Genomic DNA, 24,589 nt, shown 5'->3' on the forward strand with positions numbered 1-24,589 from the left:
ACAGATGGACAGCGAATTTTAATTTATTTTACATTTAAATCTTAAAGATAAGCAAATAAATGAAAAAATTACAATTGCTTTTTTGCAGCTCTTCCAAACTCAGGCCTTTGAACTTTTGTGCTCTGTTTAAAGGGACACAAAAGACATGTTTCTACACAACAAAAATTCCTTTCTTGTTACCGATATATTTAAAAATACTACCTTTTTTCCAGTTTGTATATGTCAATTTGCCACTCTTCTTCCTACCCAACCCCATTTTATGCTACTTAATCTTGGTACTTTATTGAGCAATGAATTGTCAACAAAGCAGATACTTCCACATTCTAATTCATCTGCATTCATTTATCTCATACGATTTTGTAAACTACTGCCCTAACACTACAGGATTTAACTCAATTTAAAAAAATTTGTAATGGGAGGGTCCCTCATCATCTCTGCAAAGGTTTGGCGTATATTCCTTCCTTTTAAGGTGGGATTATATGAGGGTGGCCAAAGCAGCTGCCCTGGGCACTCTGGTCCACCTCTCTGCGTGCCCAGAACACAGATTCAAAGCATTCAGCTTGCCAGGCGCTGCTCAAGCTGGTAGCACAAACCAGTCCGTGGTCGACCAGTAACCAAGCAATATACCTTTCCTTTCACACAGCCTCCAACCCTTCCTTCCGCTCTAGATGGGAGGGAATGCAAGGAGGAGACTGGAGTAACAGAGTTGGGAGGCCTAGGCAGACACCTGGGGAAAAGAGACAACTTTCCTTTTCCTCAACCTGTATTTATGGGAGAATCGTTAGCCCCCATGTCATTCTGTGCTGGTGAGGGGATGACTCCAGGACCAGTGATAATAGGAGATATTATTCCTCAAGTAATTTGGGGCACAAGCATGGCTGGAGGTGGAAGCTACAGCAGTGCAGAAGCTGCGTGTCATTCCCTCAGGGCATGGGCTCTGGGACAAACAGGGGTGTGGAAAGCAGAGCTCAGATGAGTGCACATACTAGCAAAAGGACTGAGAAACTGCAAGTAGATGCGTGAGAACAGCCCCGCAGGTTTGATCTGGCACTCATTCAGTCCCAAAGCTTCTCCCAGCTCAGTCAAGCACTGGGTTTAATAGAGTTGCACGTGCAACACACCACCACCAGATATCTATAGGCTGGCTCATCAAGTTTGCAAGTGTCCACGATCAGCTCAATCTATGGATGAATACTGCTGCAAGAAGCAGACACCCCAGAGACGGTCCTGTGTGCAGCCAATACCAGGTCTATAGGATTTATTTCCTCAAGCACTCTGCCATGTAGATGCTGCTAACTGGCTTTAGCACCAGCTGAGAAGTTTATTTGTCTTCAGGGAGGTGGGTCTAATATAACCTGCTAGATTCGAGTGGGCAACAGAGTCACTCTAGCTGTCTTTGAACTGTCAGGGGGTTCTTGCTATGCAGGAAATCCTACTCTCCACTGCCTATCAGGAGTCTTAAGTGTGGCATCGACTCATTAGATCATCCTCCTCCTTCCTTCCTTTCAAAACAACTGGAGGAAAAAATGAGAAGACACAGCTACACTGTGGTGCTGTCATGGATCCCAAGAGAAAAGGCCCGTATGAAGAAGCGATACCCTTTATTAGGCCAAGCAATAACTGGAAGAAAACAGATGAGCTTTCCAGCTCAATATCCCCCCCCCCAAAAAGCAGCAGCAGAATCCAATTCCTACAAAAGGTTAGATGAAATTTCTCTTACTAGCAGCACTATTGAGACAAGCAGGAAGAAGCTGCAACTTTCCACTGGAGAGTTCTTCATGTTTTTCTGTGTACAACTGGGTCCTCAACTACTTAATGGTATACCCTCAAAGCTATGGTACAGCAATAGGCTGAAACTTTTGCCTTGACTAACCACATCTGAAAACTTAACAGACGTGGGGGCTGCTCCAGACAAAGGAATTGGGGATTTGTAGCTGACACTACAGACAGACAGACTAAGTCTGGCTGGGAACCCAACCAAGACGTTCTCTACGATATCCCAAACTATAATCCTGCTTTAGGAAATAACTGTGTGTTTATTCAAAGCGAGCCAACTGCAACACAGGTTCCTCTACTATAATTTCAAACATTACAGCACACTTCTCATTTGACTTATTCCCCTTCCTTTCTCTCACAACTATTTGGAGATACTAAAGGTTGTTTCTAGAATATCTGCAAGTTATCTGGCCTCATATGCTCTGCCAAGGCTCTGTTCTCCCCTTCCTGAACTAGCAGATCAGCAGGCATCCCACAACAGCTGGTAGCAAAATTGTAACTCTTACCCTACTGCTTCAGCTGACCCTCTTTCCCATTTTTTTCCCCCCTCTCGCCATTATTTCCCCCTTCTTTTATCTCTCTCAGTTTTTACCTGCCTTCTCCATTACATTTTTCCTCCATCGGTAAAAGAGATGCTACACCTCACCCCTGAGGGGGCTGAGACGGGCCCCTCACAGAGGACCAAGGGTGCCAGAATTACAGTTCACCTGAGTAAGAATTTTAAAAGTACTCTAAGCAAGTTCCTATTGCCTGTTAGGAAGAAAAGACACTACTTGATGGCAAGAAATTTGCATGGAACCGACTGCAGCAGGCAGTAGGCCCTACTCTATACACTGTAGGACTCGCACAGTATATTTAACCGCTTCTCCGTGCAAAGCGGTTAAGCTTTGCCTGGGAGAGCAAGCTGACGAGAGCAGAGCGTTACGCTGTCCAGAACTGGAGGCACGAAGCCAAATAGCTCCCGAGCGGAAGATGGGGTGGCGGGTAGAGCCCTCCCTTCCCTCCCGGCGGAGGGAGGCAGAGGCAGGAGCTGTGTCACTCGCTCCAAGAGGAAGGGGATAGAGCCTCCTTTTCCAAAAGGAGATGGCTGAGGACGTCCTATATGTTCCAGAGATAAATTCTCCCCTTACACACCGTATAGCAAACCCCAAAATTATTACTGAAGGACACAGTAAACCGAAAGAAAGCTAAGACAATGACAATCCATTTCACATTTATTTAATTCAATACCCGATAAAAGGAAGACACCCAAATAAAAGCAAGTTTCAGGAGCTCACTTTCTAAATAATTGGATAAAGCGGTCAGAAAACATTGCTATTTCACTTCTAAGCCACAGTGAACTCTGTATGTGCTTTTCTGCCACAATTAGCTTGAAAGAAAATAGTATGTGTACACAGGGTGGATAGTGCAATTTTTACAATCTCATGTTCTCTTTTAGGCTAGTTGTAGCTTTGAGTGGAAAAAAGAATTTAAGAGCTGTTTAAAAGAGATTCTGCTTTATTATTTTTAAAGTTGCCCCACCCAAGTTTTTTCTCCCACATGTGCACTCCCAGAGCACATGGGAACAGTGATTTCAATGGAATGTAACCCAGCCATCTCTCGTTCCAGACCCCCACATAGCATTTTATTCCTTAAAACTGTTGAACAGAAGCCTACTAGTCAGAACATCGGGCATTACAATGACTTGCCAAGCCTTAATTAGGAGGGCCTCTAGATTAAAACTGAAATATTTTATACTACAACATTCCTAACTCTCCCATATTTTGAGATTTATAGAACAACGACTACATCCCAGACCAAAAAGCAAGAAAATTCACGAAAATTGCAAATCTTCCCTCCCGCATGTGCTAGCAAAGGAATAGGCATTTCCAGAAATACCAGAAGTTTGAGCTGGCAATTAGCATTGGGAAATCCCAGCCTCCCTTGGCTCTACTTCTGACAAAAAGCTGCTTCTTACACTGAACTGCATACTCAATTTTCAGTTTTAAAACCACTTGAATATTATTAGTATTGAAGCTATCTGGAAACAAAACCCAACTCTAATCTGCCCCTTACCCAGTTAACAAGATAGCAATGAGGGCAAAAAATTGTTCTGTTGTCAAACGGCAAAAATATGCTTATCAGCTGATCTTCAAGCACATCCAGAAAACGGTCCCAAAACTCTTTCAGTTACTGCCCACAGATCTAAGGCTGAGAGCGAAGATATAAGGCTGAGAGTGAGAAAACAATCCAACTCACCATAGCCTTCATACGGCATCCCTTTTCTAGAGGGGTAAGAACACAGTTAAAAACAAATCTACCTACCCAGATCACCTACCATATCTTAGGATCAAAGAGCTAGATATTTAAATGTGTGTATGTGCCTAAAAATGTAGGTGAGCATCTTGCCATATTTAAGAAGCAGACAGAACATGTTTAGACAGGTTTGATACTTTCACACATTTGAAAATCCATCCAGCTCTCATCTGCCTCTAAGTATCTAGATGCCTTTGAAGTTAGACCACAAACTGATTAGTTATTACAGAAAACATTCAGGTCTTCAAATGTTAATAACTATTAAGAAGCCCAATCAGACATTAGTAGCACTGTTTTTTTAATTATTTCAAATCCTGCTTTTTCAAGCTAAGACAGTGAAGAATCTGTCTTAATGGTTTAGAGATGTTCATTCTCGGTCACGTAAATAAACTGCCCATAAACAAATTGAAGCTCTAAAGTGATAGTTCCTGATATTATTATACCGACTTTCTCAAGTGCTGCCTGTAAGAGTGCACAGCAACAGTTAAAGTGGTCATCCTTTCAGGCCACCAGTTCTCAGGCGTTACCAAGGGTAGGTTTTAAGATTCATAATGAGGAGCAAGAGGTGAGAGACAAGAGGAGAAAATAAAGCTTCTGAGGCAGAAAAGGAGACTGGATGCTTTGTTGAGAAGGAAGTGCAATTTCTGTAGTTCTGGCTACAAGTTTTTGAAGTGTGCATATCCAACATCGAGCTTCCAGTCCCGGCATTTGCTCCCCCCTGGGCGTCCTGTTTATAGATTTCTGGACTACAAACATGCTCCTGTAACTACACATCATACTTTGACGATACCTATTTACGACAGAGCAATACGTCTCACTCCTCCACTCCAAATACACACATTCACATGGCAACGGTCACCCCCAGGAAGGATTTCACAGTGATTAAACGCACCAAGGGAAAAGGGATTTTCTCAGTTATCAGGGCTGCTTGTGCACACAGAGAGGGAATCAGGTAAGGCAAAGCGGAGCTGAGCACCAAAAGCTTTCTCCTTCATCACCCCCAGTTCAGAGCCACAAGAAGAGTCAAGCTCCCACCTATCTCAGCTGTGGACTACACCAGCTCTGCTAAATATCAGAATTAGCAGCCTTGTGTGTTCCTGCAACTCCTTTCTGGCATGCCCACCCTGTGCTTTTTAGGCCAGTAATCTGAAGACGTGATTTGACAATGCAGCAAAGCCAAGCAAACAGCTGCAGAAAGGGAAGCCCTGCTGCTGCTCCTCCTCCTCCTTTCACCATGCCTCTCAGAGCAGACCCCACAGTGAGACAGAGTAGGGAGTTAACCAGCTAAAACTAACCCCACAAAATAATTTTCTGCTGCTTTATGTCCCTGAACTGACTCGCTGTGGAGTCAGACAAGTACCACCACAACCTTAGTGTTGCATGGCTGCACTGTCAGCAGTGGCAAGAGAAGAGCGAGCAGAGCCATTCCTTTTGGGAGCTGAAAGACTGGTGTAGCTGTAGCACCAAACTAAAACCCCACAGCAGGAACACACAAATATATGCATGAACATCAGCAGTTGAGCCTACTTTGAATTCAGCTGCTCCAGAAAAGCCTAGAGAGCTTTAGTATACGGGTGAAGTTGCTTACCTGGTCTTCATTTTAGCATACAGTCTTACGTTATGAGCCTTGCTGCTAGAGAAGTGTTTGAGTAATTCCTTCTTCCCACACACGCCTTGAAGACTTATTCTCACTCCTCTCCCCGTTCCCTTTTTTTAATGCTAACAGTGTGGCTAGAAAGAAGGGTACATTCCCTCCCCCAAGACACTCTCAGTTCTGCAAAAATAAGACATCAAAGTTTTCCTCCAGAAAGCAAAGAGGGTTGGGGTGAGAAAGAGGCCCCCATCCCTGCTGACCTTATCCTTATCCCCATCCCAAAAGCAGCTAACATCTTATACACCGTCATACAAATACAACTAATTCCAATTTAAGCCACCTCCTCCTCCTCACAAATTATAGCTAAGGGCAGCTTTTGGAAACTAAAGAGAAGGAAGAAAAGGATAATTTTCCTTGTTTATCTTGTACAAAATGTAGAACGTCTCCTGTTGGCTGCTTTGAATTACACCCTTAAGGTTGGCTTCAACACAGGGGAAGGCAGACTGTCGTGAATTTAGATTGCTGTGCTATTAGAGCTACATACCTACATTTTAGGTATCTGAAAAATCCTTTGTGGCCAGCTTTGTCTCCAGCTAGTAGACAGCAGCACTAGTATCAAAACAGCAATAATTTTCAGCCTCCTTTTGGTTTTTCAAAGAGGTGCGAGGGAGTTAAAAAGGATAAATAAGGGATAAGCAATCCCGTGCAATTTATAACAGTGGGTGGACTAGTTACAGCAAGATCTAGTTGCATCACGCACGTCACTTAGCCTTTGCTCTACAGCAGCAGCCCAGCCAACTAGCGCAAAAGCGTGAATGAAGTCATCCTAACGCACAGGCACACCTAAGTCCCATAACACCAAGCGTGTTCATACCTTAGCCAAGGGACTGTCTCTCTATTCAAGCAGATGCCTGTAAAACGTTTTAATGGTGTGGGTGACCCAAAACAGCTACTGCTGCTACTCAAGAACAGCAACAACACTTCAGCTATGAAATACGCGATTCTGGACTAAACTGAGCGCAATACTCAGGTGAGGTGCCATCAGAAGCTTGGGATGTGTTTGGCGTTTTTTTGTTGTTAAGTGGCCTAAGGTACAAACCAGAATTACATATGATTTGATGTATGTAGATTTATTTTCCACAATCATTTACTTCTAAGTCTGTTATTTCCAGTCCAGTTCTCCATCCCAGAAAAAGCAGGAGATTTTGGAAACCTAGTGAAGTTAAACACACTAAAGATGCACTAAAGACCTTTAAATGCTGGATAGTATGATGTGCACTTTCTGTATGAGACCTTTTCTTCAATCCTTTTCTTTGGCCATCCCAGCCTGCTAACTAACAAAAGCAAAACGTTGCTGAAACCGTTCGGTGTTCTTCACTCCGCTCTCCAAGGTTGGTTGACATTTAGGTTGGTTAAAGAACAGGTCTTTTTAGAGCTTTTGCTGAGCTGAAGGAATAGAGCCACCACCAGTACTGCTGCCAAGATGACAATACAGCATTTTCCTGCACCAAATGCTAACCTGTAGTTCAAAAGACATTCTAAGCAGCAATCAGCACATCTGCAGATCACATCAAAAAAGTGCATTACAAGCTTGCTAAAGACACCTCTAATGGCATGCCACGAGACCATCTTTACATCAAAGTGCAGTTCGCACTACTGAGCACAGTGTATAATGATTTCCCCAAACATGAAAACTTCTAAAGAACCTGCATTTCAAGCCTAATGCACCTTCACCAAACACAGCTGTTCCTGTGGGAATGTGTCCATGACAAACACCAATACATCACCTCTTTCAAAGCAGCATGTAGATTTGCAGAAGGATGAAACATCCCATTCTTCAGCGATGACAGAGATTTGTTACAAATTCCACTCAAAATCTGAGAAGTCAATTCCACACATCAAAGTAAACACATCAAAGTCGCGTGTTTCAGTGACTGCTCATGTCACTATCAAGCGAGCATCAGCATTAGTGCAAGGCAAGAAGCTGCAATGAACAGCAGTAGGAGGAGAAAGACAAGGACAGCACTGAACTACAGCATCACAAACTTGCATCGGCTTCAGGCACAGTTCTGTGCTTTTAGCGCATCATCCCCTTATAACCTTATCTAGTTATGATGCAACACACACTGACTTTCTTCTACCAAGTGTGCAACGCACACATTAACTAATATGCTTCCAAATGCTGCCACTACCTCCTGCAAGACATGACAAGCAGCAGTGAGGTATATGGTAAAAGCTGTGCAAGACTACAGCAGTCACACTGGTCCAAAGGAATTATGTTTACTACGTAACTTCAAGCTGATATTACTACTAGCAAGACACAGAACATGAAGTGCAGCATTGTGTCTCTCCAAATACAGTTTTAATAGCCTACTGTAAGACTGTCATATTTTTGTCTCTTGTCCTGACTAAGCCTCACATCCACCTCTCCTGTGGCACTGGAACTGATAAGCCACACATAAGCCTTAATTGCACGGCTCATTCCTAAAGTCCTGCTAACAAAGGAACTCCGCCACAGCCTGGGGAGGCTTTTGTTAAGTGCTCAAACACCATGCTGATAAGAACAGCACTGTGCTTGGACAGAAATATGATTGGGCAGCAAAGTCCTTACTAGACTTAACCCTGCACCTGGAACAAAGTTTCAGTCCGGGCGAGAGCACAATCTAACAGATGATCAGCAGACCCCATACACATATGCATGATTCAGCTATTCCAAAAATGAGCAAGGTAGCCAAATACTATTAGATTGCATAACAGAATTGCATTCCAAAACAAAAACAGCCTACTATGTACTGTACTCAGCCATTGCTCTTGTACTTGGAAAAAGTTTTTCTTCTCTGTCATTCATTAACCTACAACCTTATCAAGGTGGGAGTGAAGAACTTGTTTCCAGTATGCAAACCAGCAGTCAAACCGAGCAGAAATACTTACGTCACTCTTCCTGAACTTTGCTTTTAAGCTCTTCATGTTGATCACATTCAACCTTCCAAATCTTTGAGGAGCTTTTTATCCTTCTTCAACATCTAAACAAAAAAGAAAGGAAAATAAGATTTCCACTTGATATCATTCAGTCCACTGGGAGCCAAGCCTGAACTGAATTTGCATACCCATGTAGCCCTTCGAAGTTTTAGTCCTCAAGCTCTAAAAATGATTAAGACAAACAATAAGTCAAGAGAAATTTCTTTTTCCTCCCAACTTAAAAGCAAGTTGAAGTAAGCCTAAGTATGACCACAGAAGAACAGAGCAAGCCCTTACCAAAAATTTAAAAGTGTACCATGTTATACTAGCTGTCTCTTCATATAAGTAAATCACTGACAGGTTCATACACGGTACAGCACACTTCTCCGACCACAGCCTATTTCAGCATTAGCATCAGGGAAGCTGCTTGTAAGGTGGGAAAAGTGGAAAAGTATGCCATCTCATTCAATTAAAACTTCACCATCCCACAACTGTGGGTCTGCACTGGGCAGCCAAAGCATCCACTGCTGTTTTATATGTAAATACAACCACTAACCAGCGAGTTGCAAAGCATGCACACGCAGATACTCATACAGCTCAACTCAGCGGAGCAGATGGATCATCCAAGCAAGAACAGAGCTTATCATCGGAAGGAGTGTTTTATACTCTTCCGCATAAGAAACCGTATGCATATTCTCAGAGTCATAGCTGTTCTTAATTTGACAACGTACTATCACAAACAACAGCCATGCTCCCCCTTCCTCCCTTTCAAATGAAGAAAAGCAGCAGTTGCACAAATGCATATAACAAACTTTACAGACAAGCTGCAAGGTTTCACAGAGAAACAAGAAGCCAGTACCTAGCGCAAAGCTTCCCACATACAAAGCATGACCGACCCAAGCCAAAAGTGACAGAGAACAGAACGTGAAAGTAGTAATGTGTTTCTTCCTAGAGCATAGCAGGAAAAACTAAAAGCAACAAACTTCTGGACTAGGCAAAGCCACCTATGTAGAAACACTCCAAATGTCGGGTTTTACAGTACGTTTCCAGTGTGTTCACTGGAATAGCCAGTCACTCTCATTTAGCAGTTTTAGATTCTCCGCAAGTTCCTACTGAAGGAACAGTTTAAAGTAAAGGCTGTTCAACTCTATAAATGTCTTCCCTCCACCCTAGGGAAAAAAAAAAAAAAAAAAAAAAAAAAAAAGAGAGAAAAAATATTGAGTCTTAGCCAGATAAATAAGTAGCTGAAATGAGGACTGGGACATAAAATTCAGATAGGTCATGCTGTGTCTCTAAAATTTCTCATCACTCTTCAGAAACAGTAGATGAAGCAAAGACAGTAGATTTGCCAAGCAAAGTGAAATTCAACTGCTTCATAACAAAGTACCACACATTATTACGAAGTAAGTTGCTATGTTGTACACGATCACTTTACTATGAGCTAGCGTTTAAAAATGCTACTACATAGTACTGCCTTGGTAGAGTATATATGAATGCTTCCAGTCATACAACACTGAGCACCATTCAGGAACAGCAATTAGTGCTAAGTAAACACATCATTTAATTCAACCCTATAGTTATATGACAACCATCTAAGACCCATACAAGAAGCTTTCTCCCCTCAAAAAACCCGAAATAGGAAACTCCACACACTACATACGCTGGAGCGCATTTCCTACAGAAAGCAGACCTGCGACAGGCACTCCGGGTGGGAAAACTCTGCGCGCTGTTAAAATATCACTGAATTTAATTAAATGACTCTAGGTCCAGTTTAGTAGTCATTCTGAAGTATTCCAGTTTTCTTACTCTTTCCAGTTATATGACCTAGGGTTTCCATTCAAAGTTCTCATTTTTCATCTCGAGGTATGGGACCAAGAAGAATGAGTTTGTGGGGTTTTTACTTTTAACTCTATATCATGCAGAAGGAAAAAAAATCCACAGCAGCTTTTCACTCCCTGGTTTACGTGACAATTTCTCTTTGTTTTTGCCTTAGCTGAATGATTGTAGTAGTTACAAAAGAACAGTATCAAAGAATCAAGGAAACCTGGAAGTTTTGGAACAGGGGAAAGAAGGAATTGTTGTAGATTGCTCTGAGAGAAGCAAGCCACTCCATTTGCATTACAGCTGCTCAGACTTTGGAGAAAGTGTGAAACCACACAACAGCTGTTTAACCTTCACTGGAACCGAGCACGAACCTCAGCAAGAGCTCCATAATCTCCTAAATTGTTCTCTAGCAACACCAAGGATGATGAGCATTGGAAAGACCAGAAATGCCAGGGTACGGACAAGACAAATACCACTACACATATCTGGCCTTCTTTACACACTACAGCTAAAGGCAAAAAAAGCAAATTGTTTTTAAGACTCTTGGGAAAAAAAAAACCCTAAAAGGAAGTTTAAGAACCGAGAAACATCACACAATATTCCACAGTGCCCCAATTTAAAATAAAAAATCCTGTTATCAGTTTAATTAGACCATTTTAAAAAGAATATAAACAAATCCTTGCATAAGGGGAAGGGCATGGAATTGAAAACAAGAAAATTTTCCCCAAATACAGGTTGGCAAGGAATTTTCTTCTACAGGTTGTCCTTCCCCCTGCTTCCCCCTGGCATTTTTGGCTCCTATGAATGAAATATTTGTTACAGTTCCTGTGGAAGTACTGAACTACAGGCTTACGTGAGAGATAACAACTCCTTGCAGATATACACACAAAAGAGGTGCAAAAGTTAGACTGTCTAATATGAGGAATCCGTAACATAGTCTAATTAAAACCTGTTGCAAGCACTTCTAGCGTGCTACTATCATTTTCCCCTTTTTGGAAAGGCAGAAGGGAGCTGAGCTGTATTTCTGTTAGAGGCCAACTTATTATTTTTCCCCACAAGATACTTCACCTCTTACGTAAGTGCATATTATATGTTAAATTCGAAACTTAAATCCGCAGCATAATTAAAAAAGCATGCACAAGCACATAAAAACAGCATTCCTGGGTTTAGCGTATGGGTCACATCTGTATCTTTTCCATAAGAGATGGTTCAACACAAACATTAAGATTACAGCTTGTGCATCATAGTGCCCATAATCCTCCAGCAGTAGAGATAAAAACCTGTGAAGCAGTAAGTGCTGCCTTTTCTTGACACTGTTTTTAAAAGAGGAAGTCACCTCTCAAAGGGTGTAATTGTTGGAACTGATGCAAAAAGAGGTCAGCATCCTGATTCAGCAGAGCTTTATGACAAGCGTTCATTTGCCAGAGGGGGGAAAAAAGGAAGCACCATTAACACACTCCTCTTTTTATGAGATAGGAAACAACTGCTAGGCATTCACTAGGGAGAACCAAGACATTTCAAAACAGCATTTCTGCAATGAATCACAGGTACTAACAAGAAGCAATGTCTACCAGTAGTGGCGTTTCTCTCCTTTCAGAACAAATGTGATAAAAAGTACCGAGCACTATCATTTTGTAGCTGCAGCAAGTTAGCAGTGGAGAGGTGCTTAACTCCAGAGATGCTCAACAGCTAATGCTGATTACATGCTTTTAACCATTAGCTCCAAAACTAAATATCTAGTCCTCCACCTCATCTCTCTTCAGCTTATTATTAAGAAATAGCTTCCAGAAATACAAGACATAGAAAACATCTTTAGCTAAACCTATTTAGTTAAGACAGGAGGCACTGAAACGGTGCTAATGAAATTGTTGAGGCTGAATATTGAAACTGTGTTTTAATATACAACACAATCTTTAGGTTTAAACAGAGGAGGCAGATTAGGACAATCTCCCCCGTTGATTTACAGTAAGATTTGTGCAAACCACAGTAAACAGCCATACTGGCACAGTTTTTGCCTTTCATTAAGTTGCATTAAAATCTGAGCAAGGTCTTTCAGACAACACTGTAATTAAATCCTTGAATGACCAAAGATCCAGTGAAGCAATAGTAAAACAGCCTTAGGATATGCTATACATACTGTTCATGCCGATGACAGCTACCCATTACTGATAAGATGCACCAAATTTGATTAATTTTAGGTGTCAAAGGTCTTGCATCTCTTTCAGAACACACTGAGAAGCCTCCTCCTCGGACAACACCTCTGCAACAAAGCATCATTCATAATATCAACTGATTTCCCCTTCCTTCTTGTCCCCCTCTCCTCCCCAAACCACCTCAAACAATTTTTTTCCACAAAGAAAACTAGAGACTCAAAGCAAGATCTGGCAACACCAAGGAGGAGGGGGAGACAGGGAGTTGAAGGAGTACTATTGCTGCCATACATTTACATCTCCTTTGCATGAATACTCTAACTCTCATAGAGGAAAATAAGGGTCCCCAAAGGTCTCTCCTCTCTCAGAACATCATCATCATCATCTATTTTCTGGGTGATCATTTTCCTTCCAAATTACAAGCCCTGCTCTGACTGAAAGAAAGGAGCCGTTGTGGCAGCTAGTGATGCACACAGAGCAGACAGAGGCATCCACAGTACTAGTGACTGTTCTGCTCCCTTCAGTACCCAACTTGTCAAACGCTTCACATGCTTGAGCTCCCCTGACCTACTAACCAACACCAAGAGCATGCCCAAACCCAAGCTTCTCCTTTGCACCGCTGCCAAAGCCATTGGGCCACCTGGAGGCATTAGCCTTTGCCCAGCTCTTTGGCTGTTTGCACATGAACACAGCAAGCCAATGCCATCCTGAAAAACGCACCCAGGACTTCATGTTTGACTGCCTTCTCACCTCCATCCAGCTGAGCACGTTTCTCGCAGCACCTCTCAGGCCAAAGCAGAGAAGCATGCACTGTCTGACCAAAAGCAAAGGGAACACTTCCCCACTCTATCAGCACAGCTCAGTTTTTCCATCTTGAGTAGCTCTCCCTCCTCTCATAGGAAGGGTCAAATGAAACAAAATTGTTTCAAACTTAATGCTATCTATAAAGACAAATACTTCTTGGCTTGGTTAATCTACTGTTACTACCAATGAAAAGACACTTAAGAAATGCACTGGGCAGCTCCAGTACTATACAAGAATGGGAGTGATTTATGTACAGTTAATCTCATTCAAAACAGAATGGGACATCAGAGACAGCAGGTAACTATAGCCTTGGGTAACTTAGTCCAATCCCTCTATATATTCACAAATCACTAGCAAGGATGTGCTGAACTGTACAAATATAAGCATTTGAGCACAAATGCTAGACCCCCATAGACATAGCATCACTAACAAATCTACACATTCCTATCACTCCTTCCTCCGGTACACTGTGCATCGACTCTCTATTCTTATACTTCCTCTTGATATTCAAAATTGGCAAAATGTTTGTCTTCATTCTAGTGATTCATTTACAACAGTACAAGCCTCTGCGAGCATCACAAAACTAACGCAAACCTACGCAAGACTGTTGATGCAGGGATAGCTACCGTGCGTTAAACTGTTTTCCAAAACAGTTTCAGACAACTAGAAGAGAGCTTGTATCAGCAAGGCCTAAGACACACTGAATTACAGGAGAAGATTAGAGGAAAAAAAGCAAAATGTGACATTGCTCTGATTTGTTTACTTGGCATATCAGGCAGCACTCCAGGCAAAATTCTAGCTGACGTGAAATCCAAGGAAATTTGTCATTCACTCATTACACTTAAACTTTACTCTGTTCTTACTCCAGTTCTTTTGTCTGGAAGTATCTGTCAACACACGTTCGGCTCACTGAGGAGCACAGTAAAAGAGACAAGGCTGGCTGCGTGAACTGGGACATACTGCTGACTTTCTCTGCTTTCAATTTCCCATCTCTAAAACAAAAAGGCCCCCCCTTGTGTGCCCCTCAATTCTTCGGTTTGATTGCACATAAGATACGTTGCCGTCCTGAAGACTCTTCCATGTTCAGTGCTTAGTCCAACAGGGCTAGACTGGAACTGAAGCATTCAGCTACAAATAGAAATAGAGGAAAAGTGACACAGAGCTCCACTTGTGAGGTGCCAGTTTCCAAATGAGCAGCCCACATGAATAACAACAGCTAATACTTGTCTATACTTACTCCCTTCCTAATATTTTGTATCAAGCATTCAACTAATTGCTCCTCAGAATCAGCAAACAAAAGAATTTGTACAGATGCAACCTTAAATCTGAGAAGAGACAAATGCACTACTTTATGGATGAATACTCTGAAATAGCCTAAGGCAGAACAGTCACCTACTAGGGCAGGAGTTAAGACGACCAGACCGGAACAATGATTTAATTTACATAAGACACCTGCCCAGCCCCAGTGCCATAAACTCTGCCCTTATACTTTTGAAGGCCCTTGGAAGGGTATCCAGCTCTAAGTATTTCTGGACTAGAGAAGTTTCCACAGACAGAGCTAATGACAACTCCCCTAGTCAGCTTTCAGGTTCTTGGGTGGGGAAAATATTTTAGCTGATGAAAATGCAATACATTTTTAAGCACTACCTGAAAATGAGAATAGAGCTGGGTGTGTTTACAAGTGAAAAAGCTACGTATATCCATTCCTTAAAAAAAAAAAAAAAAAAAAAAAAAGTATTAGGAATTCAGATATTTCCTATCCTGGAAGGGTATTAATGCCATAAACTAGCATAACACCACCTAGATCAACTTGATTATCTTAGTGATAAGTGATTTTTATTTGACTTTATTCAGATTTATATTCAATAGCAGCAGCACTAAGTGTTGCATAAATACTGAGGAAGAGGATCTAGCATTTAGGATACTTCTCCCAGGCTTCAGAGATCTCTGAATCTCTACGTTTCCATTAGAGATTTCCTGCTGGGGTCTTAGGCAAGTTCCTGTAGCCAAGATTTTCAGAAAGCACCCAAGTGCCAGACACCCCAGGGAAGTTTCAGGTTGCCTCAATACATTTGGGAATCCAGACATAGGTCGTTGTTTCCTTGGGCCCATCTGCAACAGGCAACTGCACCTCCCTGTCCCTCAGCAGTTGCGAAAAGTGGAAAGTGTCCAGCTACTGAAGTTACAGAGCCATAAACACAGGAGCATACAAACCCTCTTTCTATCATCAGGGCTGAACAAACTCGGGATCTTCCTTTTAACCAGCCCTTTCAGGTCAAAAAAATCCCCCATCTTACTTTACAGTATTTTCAATAAAAGCAATGGCTTCCAGGTACAAAACTACAAGGACACTATAGCAGCTTTAGACAACACCTTTAAGTGATTACAACATTAACCTAAAATGCAAGACCTGCCCTGCCGAGGGAGGACCTGAGTGAGGATCTTCAACTTCCCAGGCAAACGCCCTAACCATCAGGCTGCAGGATCTCCCCTCCAGAGCTGGTCGCAAGGTCAGCACACCAGTCATCACCTCCAAGCCCTACCGACCATCCTGTTGGTATGTCAACAGGAGGGAAGGATACTTTCTGTCACTGCTGTGTCACTTCTACTCCAGCAGTCCTCTGCAAGCACTTAGGCTTTTAACCCTAAGCACCAGTGGAAATCTTAGGTTGCTTCCGCACTTCACCAGCCCAATGTCTGCCTCTGGCAGTTTGACAGATAAGCTCCACGATAATGTATTGCCCGAACTGTAGCTATTTCTACAACATCCTCTGCACTCAAAGAGTGCATCATTAAATGACCCTCAATGTGTTAGGAGCACCACTCCAAAAGCAAGCCCCAGCTATTCGCACACAGCTATCGCACGTACGCACCCACAGCAACTCCAAGGAAAGCGCGAGAGGGAAGAGGCTTCTCAGACTTGCAGGAAGCCTGCAAACAGAAGGAAAGCCAGTTATGTGAATCCATAACCCAAGAAGATGTTATGGATTGCTATGCTCCTACCTACCACCCTGCTAATAAAAGCCACTCGGGATTTTCACTAGCGTACTATCTCTCTGCCAGTAAGCAAGGCACTAAAGCTCTGGATCGATTTGTTCTAGTTTTGCTTGTTTTTCCCTCTACAGTTATTTCAAGCATTATCCCTATGCAAAAAGATTCAGCCCACAAGCAGCTCTCAGAAGGAATGTGATTAGGGTATTGTTGCAGCAGGATTTAGAAACTGCCAGCAACTCGCACAAGAACTTAGCTTTCATATTCTCCAGGCACTGCTCCTCCCTCAAGAGGGGCACACATTCCTTATCAGAGATGGGGAGAAGAAAGGTAGCATAGTGGGGAACATAACAACAAAAAGCAGGAAAAAATAAGCAGAAAAACACTGAAGGGGCAAGCGAGTAAACACCCTTGTGAAACGCTTACATTGCTTAACGAGACCAGCAACCTCCTGCCGAGCCTCTTCTCCCCTTGATATGATCAATTTGTTGGTTCAGAGATGCAGAGGGAGGAGGTAGCTTTTTCTTGATTTGCTAGCAGATGCACTCTTGGAAGAGGGAAGCGAATAGCACAGGGCCAGTATTTTTAGAGACTGGAAGGACTGACTCCTGCTACTACATAGTGACTTATTGGCACAGAGCTTGGCTGCAACACAAGGGAATCCTGAGCTTGTATCAAGCATTGTTCTACTCAAATGCTCCTCCGCCCGGGTTCGTATGGCTGTTATGCAATTCTTTTAATAGTAAATAAAATCTCATTGACAGCCTTCCATGAGTGTCCCGAGACAAGAGCCAAGCAGGTCACTGACAGATATTTACAAAATTCATTTACTCCTAGTTAATCAAGGACATCAGAAGGCCTTTCTGAAATGCTGTATGCATATTTTTTGGCATCTTAAGCAATTTTTTTCTGTTTTTAAATAAAACACGCTAATCTCAAACCAGCTGTTATACAGAAGAAAAAAAAAAAAGACTGTCTTCTACTGCCCCAGCGCACACTGCAACTAGACAGTGCTCTGTGTCGGTTCTGTAGTGAGCGTAGTCGCAGTCATCATACAGACAAACGGGAGAATTTGCTAAGATCCCGAGACGCTGATAAAGCGGGATCCAAGCAGCCTGTTCCCGGGGAGAAACTTCGGGACCCCACAAGGAACAATGGCAGAGGGCGGCAGCCGAGCGCCGCGCGAGATAAAGCAAAATTCTTCGCGTGTTTTGTTGCAAACACCAGGTTTCTGGTTAAACTCGGTGCGATTCTTTACGCAGCCTGATTTTTTCTTCTTTTTTTTAAAAAAAACAAAAAAACAAAAAGAAAACAGCTATAGGAAAAGAAATCCCGGTGTCTGAGCCACACGCACGTCGAGGCTCGCCGTGCTCCGCGGCGCGGACCCCGGGGCCCCGCCGGTAACCGGCCCGCCGCTCGCCCGGGTCCCCCGAAACGAAGCCCCCCCCCCCGGGGCCCCCTTTTCGTGCGGGGGAAGCAGCGGCAGGGTCACCCCAGCCCCCCGCGCCGTTTTGGGGCTGGGGGGTGAATCTACCCCCGAGGCGGCGAGGGCAGAAATGAAGCGAAGCGAGTGAAATCGCCGGGCGGCAGCGCCCCCCGGCTGCCCCCCGGCCCGGCCCGGCTCCCACGCGGGGAAGCCGCGCTCCGCGGCGCGGAGGGAAGAAGTTTCCTCCTGTTGCGCTTCGCCCCCGCGGGCTCCGCCGCCGGCAGCCCCCCGCGGAGGGCGGGGGCAGGTGGGCGCCGCACACAAAGCCCCTGTTCACAGCGCCCGCCCCGCGGCCGCACTCACCCCATGGAGCCGCCGCCGCCGCCGCGTCCCGCTCCGCTCGCCGCCGCCGCCGGGAGCCGCGCGCGGACGGGCGGAGGGAGGGAAGGAGCCGCTGCGAAGGGCGGAGCGGCGCCGCCGCCGCGGGACACTCAGGCCGCTCCGCGCGCGCGCCACGTTCGACCGGCGCGGGCAGGGCGGGGGGGGAGCCGTGACATCACTCCGCGGCCACGTGACCGCGGGGCTCCGGCCCCCCGCAGGGAGGGGAGCGACGCCCCCTCCCCCTCCCCGCGGGGGCCCCCCGCGCTCGCGGAGCCGGGTCACGTGGCGGCGCGCGGAGCCTCCCGCCCGTTGCGCCTGGCGCCCCCCGCGGCCGTTGCGGCGCGCGCGGGACCCCCTGAGGGGGCGGTGGGGGAAGGGCCCCGGCAGACTGTTGGGGGGAGGCTGTTCTGGGAGGGGGCGGGATGGCGACGCACTGGGGTGTCCCCCGGTCACCCCGGAGAGGGTGGAAGAGGGAACCCCGTCACCGGGGACGGGGAGGGGGACCGAGCATCCGCGGGAAACGCTTGGAGAAGCCTGTCCTGCTCTCCCCGTTGGGAGCTGGGGGGCCGGGTCTGCGGGAAGGGTGTGCGGGGAGCCAGCTCCCAGTCCCTTCTCCCTCTTGACACCTTCTGGCCTCCTCGGGAGAGAGCAGAGGGGCAGAACTGCAAGTCGAGTTCTTCAGGGAACATGAATTCAACATGTGCTTCAGCATGCGAGAGAAGTCCTGCACTTCTGTTCCTTCCAGAGCTTCCCCATGCCTCGGTTTCCCCTTTCTCTTAACCCTAGGCAGGAACGACTGCTCCAAAAGACAAGAAAAGAAAAGAAAAAAAAAAAGCAGGGCACTTTTTGTTTAATAGCCAAATTAATGACCACTGTAGTGTTTGGTTACAAAGGAGCTTAGGGATTTGACAACTACAGGTGAGCTTTGTCACTGAGCCAGGGTGTTGTTTCACTGGATATCCTACAAAAGTCTCTTTCCTGTGTTGGCCAAAGCTGCCTTCTCAATGTTGAACCAACCAAACTTTTCCAGAGTCCTCCAGCAAGCCTGTGACAAACCATTGTCCCACCTCCGTATCTCACCAAAAAGAGCACAGTTGTCTTCCAGACCCTGCGTGAAAAACTCTGGACACTTTGTTTACAAATTCTCCTGTCAAGTTGGTGAGTCTCTGCCCACCATCCCACCTCTACGGTCCTGCCGGAGATCTGTTAGCTGTCTTCCTGTCACGTCCCATCGGAAAGGCCAATCTGTCCAGTCACGCTCACCGCTGCCATGTTCTCCTTCTGAGAAGGTCTCATTTAATCGCTCTGATCAGTCTTAATCTTCTCAGTTTGCAAACATATCCGCACCTTCCAAAGGGGAGAAAAGCACTGGAAGGAAGTGACCACTTCAAAACTTTAGGTCATTATTGTAATGGTTGCAAGTATTGTTATTACACGAACACACTTGATTATCACCAGAAGCTTATTTCCCTCTGCTCATGTGCAGTCCTAACCTTGGTCAATTTGTTCTGCATTTGTTTCACCTCTGAGAACAACCGAATAATTGTGCCCACAGTTTCCTCTTTTTTCTTACAAAGAATACACACACCAATACTAATCTAATATAGTAAATGCTGAGAATTTAATTTGCACAGAAACAATAAAAATAGGAACATTATAGCTCCCTGGCAATGCTAGCTTAGCTACAAAGCGTGTTGCATATATGCAATTATTTCTAATTCCACTTATTTTTTAAAGTAAAATACATGTGCACAGTGTGATTAAAAAGCCTTCTACCTGCTTGTTCCAATGCCAGCAAAATCCCATGTAAACACATGTGACCAACATGAATATTATTTAATAAGCGAGTATAATCTCTTAGGTTTTGAATAGTTTGACCGTGTTTCATTTTTACTTCCATTCTCAATTCTAGAATATCACAGAGATGGAGTTTGGGTATATTTGCACAGGATAATGATACACTAATAATAGTTAATAAATTTTGGCTATAATATATAATTTTCAGTTCTTGACAATGGATAAATACAGTACTTACTAGTTCCCGGAGAATTGCTGTTCATCATCTCACGAACTGTGAAGCAATATAACAGGTCTACAGGCCTTGTAATGGTAGCTAGCTCAAATTTATTAAACCATCCTAATTTGTTTCACAGAACTTGATGGCCCTCTAGCTGAGTCTCCTTTCATGGAAGACTGTTCTTTCATCCTTTCTTGGAGCTCCCTTTTCCATCTCCCTGCAAGGACAGGGCATTGCCTCTCATTCAAAATACTCCCATATGATTTTGTGGCTGAAGCCTCTTGGGACTGAGGACAAGACTGGGAATCGAGACCTCAGCTCTATTCCTAGTTCTACCCTCAGTATACTGTAGGACTCCAGGCTAGTCATTCCTGCCACTTGTGCCTATACTCCCTATCTACAGGTTGATGACAAGTATTTCCTTGAAAGCCTGTTGAGATGTGCTCTTAATAATTGCTGTGTGAGAGCTAACAACGGTTGTTGAAGTAAGATGGATAGAGGCTGATCTGCAAGAGGCAGAAACTGGAGAAGTACATCCTCCACAAGCAACTTCTCTCAAAATCTAAATATTAGCACATTGGCTGTGTGATGTGGACTTCCCATGCCCTGAAATTCCTTTGCACAAGAGGCACGTGAAGAGCATGGGAGAGCAAGAGAATATCACCTTTGCTCAGCCTCTCCTGAAAAAACTCTGTGAAAGATGTTGCAGCCAGTTATAACTTAGGGCAGCTGTGCACCATGATGAGAGTGAAATGGATCCACCCATGCCTTCCTAGCTACTTCTCCAGAAGGGAGAGGCCCAAAAGTGGCTTAGAGATATCTTTAGTCACACCTTATCACTCTGTTTGTATTGTCTTGATAGCATCTGCTAACTAGCTTACTTTGCACTGTTAATTTTTTTTTTGTGCTTCTGGCTATTGCCTACTGCAGAACACAAAGTGAAGGTCACAGCTCTACTTAAAAATTATTTGCAAAGAAAATCAGATTCCTGAACTGCCTTCCCTCTTCCCTGTCACTCCCCTTAAAATTTGTTTCATAAGTTGTGCCACGCACTCTTTTCCCTTGTTGGACTTGTTCTGGTTTGATTGTTTCCAGTCTGAACAGTTTGTTTTGCTGTTGTTTTTCACTGAAGGACCATTTAAAGATGAGACAGCTTTGTACCTGGGATGTTCTTTGCTTACAGTAAAATACTTTCTTTACCCTTTGTGACAGACTTCCCCCACAAATACAGAGATCTCTGTGGTAATAAGTGAGAGAGTTAAAAAGTGTATTTTATATCTGCTCCTACCAGAGCACTTTTTTTTTTAATAACTTCTTAGGACAGAAGGGAATTACTTTGTATCACTCCTGTGTCTCAGTTCACAACTGGCATTTTTCAGCAAATGCAGGTTGGAATTTTCCCCTGTTTCTGTGCCACGGTTTGTGTAGCACCAGCAATGGGCCTTCTGATATGTGAGACAGACAGAGGCAACACAGGAAAATACAAAAGATGGAAGAAAGTCACAACTAGAGCTGCTTAGACATGTTCTTGAACTGAGGCAAAACCTCGGCAGAAAGGGAAGCCTAGCCAGGGACTTCCTTTGCATTGAAGTGATCCTGTAAAGGCTGAAGGTAAAATCCTGACATGGTTGCAGGGAATTGTCTAGGTTATTTCAACTTTAAGTTTCTAGATTGATGATCTCTACCTCCATCAGTCTTCCTTCTTTCTCATGTCTTTTACATCTATGTAATCCTCTTCACACCTTTCTGCATTGGGTAGCAGTCTATGAAACTTGTTTGACCTCTTCACAGTCCCAGGCATCATTTCTAGGAAAGATCCAGAAAAATGTAGTTGCTCTGTCCTTGAGATTCTTCCTGTGCTGCACGACCCTGCTTTGCCATGGCAGCAAGAGGCATTGCAAGGTTGCACTGCCATCAGTTGGACCCTGTAAATTTGTATACTCTTCCTCTGCTGTAGGAGCAGAAATCAGGAGGAGAAGAAGGAGATCAGATTGTTTGTGTCACTTAAATTCTTCAGGGATTTCACAGCAGAGATCAGCTGGACCTTGGGGAGCTTGCCTTAAAGAGCAGCTTTCCCTCAGTGGGACTGAATGGACTACAGCTTGGGTGAGTTCTAGTTAGGAAAGAGAACAGTCCTCTGGAAATGTAGTTTACTCTTCTGTCCCTATAAGAGGAAGGACATTATCTGCCTCTAGATATATTTTTCAGTATGGTCTGCAGCCACTGGAATATACAAAAGGAATTAATGCAGTTCTTCTTTAACTACAAAGAATAAAATTCCTCTTCTTTTTTCCTTTTACTTTCTCACATTATTATGGAAACTGGTGCTCGCATATTAGTGTCTTTGATATGAATATGCTTTCATAGACTTAACTAGGGAAAAATCATTTCTTGGCCTTTTCACTAGCATCCAGTGTAATACAAGCTTATTTTATGCATCTTCCCTGTGGGGACCACAGCTTGGATCTGCAAGGCAGTGGCCTTGATGATCTAATGCAGCTTTCCCACAGAGACTCATCCTCAGAATTATTCCATAACATATTTCATTCTTAAATTATTTTCAAAGCACAAGGCCATGAAAACAACAAAAGAGGATTACACACTCCTTACACAAACAGATTGTGCCTAAAATGGTAGTGCATCTATGTGAATAATTAAAAAAGGAGTAAGTGCTGCATTTCTTCTTACAGAAAACCTCAGCAAGCAGTAAGGCCACGGTCCAAATACGCAGTAAAATCTTTGGAGGTAAAGAACAAAGCTTTGGAGGTAAAGAAAAAATCTGTCCCAGAATCAACAGGGCATATTTCAGTTCTGTACACTGTGAATGTACTGTTTTTGTGTAGCATCCCTCTGCTTTGTTTTTTGTAACAGAGTGCCTCATTCTCACCTACATAGCCATTCCTGCACAGGGCCGTGGGAGTTTCACTTTGCTCAAATTTCTCGTCATTCGTCCATGAGCAACAGAAAGATTTTCTCTCTTGTGAAAAACGTTGCATAACTCCATCTGCTTGGCCTCACAGATACTCAGGGAACAAGCAGGGGACGAGGATCACTTGTGAGGAAATCACTCGCTTCCCAGCCTCAGCACAACCTAGAGGCTACCCTGCAAGCTGGAGGGTAGAGACTTCTATAATGTCTGATGGGAACGTCAGTGCAAGCTGCTACCTGCAAGCTGGAGGGTAGAGACTTCTATAATGTCTGATGGGAACGTCAGTGCAAGCTGCTAGACTAGCAGAGGCCAGGCAGAGCACACCTTGCAAAGAGCTAGCTTCAACCCTTCTGCAAACATAAAGGGCTCTTTGAAGGCACACCACAGAAAGTCCTGAAAGGCCAGTTGCCCAAGAATAACGAAGAAGAAGATTATACTAATCTGAGGATCACTAAAGAGCAAAATCCGTCGTATTCAATTACACTGGAGAGCACCTTGATTATGTCGTAATAGTACAAAAGTCAAAGCAGTTCCCACAGGCAGAGGCAGTTGCATGCCGTATTTACTCCACACCATGCAGAGAGTTGCTTTGTCTCTGCTCTTGCTGTAAGGTTTTTTATTCCATTCATGATTTGTAAATCAATTTCCTCTTCTCTTTCAAACCAAAGAAATCCACATTCCTGCATATTTTATATGACTATTTTCATTACAGAGAAACCAAGCACCTTGCAGATAGCATTTCAGACTGCTTATTTTTTTGTCTTTGCTCGTTACAAGATTTCTTAATGTACTTGGCATCTGCAATCTTCAACTTTGATTCTGTCCCACGCTACATTCCCATGACACAGTTTCTGCTTCTGATATTGTTGGGGAGGTGCAAAATCCTGTATGCATTCTATATTTTTGTTGTCACTCTTCCAGCTATTGAAAAAGTGAGTTACTTACTGTCTCCAGAAGAACCAAATTTCACTACGTCAGTGGTCTGTTTTGTTTTTAAAAATGACAGACTTTCACACCATGCTTTTTCTTCTATGGTTCTTCATTTTTTTGAGCCTTTAGGATCTTTCTTTTGTATGGTTAAATCAAAACTTAAAAAAAAGAAAAATGAAAGATTTCTTTCCCCTGTATCACTATAATCAAACTAACAATTTGTTTGGATCTGATTCATATTTGCACTCAAAGCCCCTTGTCTCTGCTGGAGTCAGTGTAAATGAATATCAGACATTCTTTTTCACTTCTCAGAGGTGGCTATAGCATACACCCAGGATTATTAGAAAAAAAAATATCAAAGGGTTGGAAAGTGGGATGGGATCCAAGGTTAAGACTCTGCGATTTAATGTGGAGACCTTGGAAACTTCTGCACTTTGCGCAAGGACAGATAAAAATCTTATGTAATCCTTCTCCAGCAGAGAGACTTTGCATAAAGATCTCTACAAATGAAGCA

At 43.8% G+C, this 24,589-nt stretch overlaps 1 protein-coding gene across 3 annotated transcripts in view; it reads right to left on the reverse strand.

Moving 5' to 3' along the window:
* Nucleotides 1–18,463, reverse strand: part of LOC135324438 (ankycorbin-like) — an 86,091-nt gene extending 67,628 nt beyond the window's left edge. Inside the window, exons 1-2 of one of the 3 annotated variants that reach the window (XM_064500761.1) lie at nt 18,182–18,463; nt 8,597–8,688 (exon numbers count right to left, since the gene is read on the reverse strand). In XM_064500761.1, coding sequence (XP_064356831.1) covers nt 8,597–8,632 — 36 coding nt within the window. In that variant the 5' untranslated portion in view covers nt 8,633–8,688; nt 18,182–18,463. Of the gene's footprint in view, nt 1–8,596; nt 8,689–16,818; nt 16,979–18,181 lie in introns of those variants that run through there. The other 2 variants (XM_064500763.1, XM_064500762.1) reach the window with 2 other exon arrangements.
* Between the last annotated feature and the right edge of the window lie 6,126 nt (nt 18,464–24,589).

Source organism: Dromaius novaehollandiae, chromosome W, assembly GCF_036370855.1.
Source record: "Dromaius novaehollandiae isolate bDroNov1 chromosome W, bDroNov1.hap1, whole genome shotgun sequence".
In the NCBI taxonomy this organism is placed as follows: Eukaryota; Metazoa; Chordata; class Aves; order Casuariiformes; family Dromaiidae; genus Dromaius; species Dromaius novaehollandiae.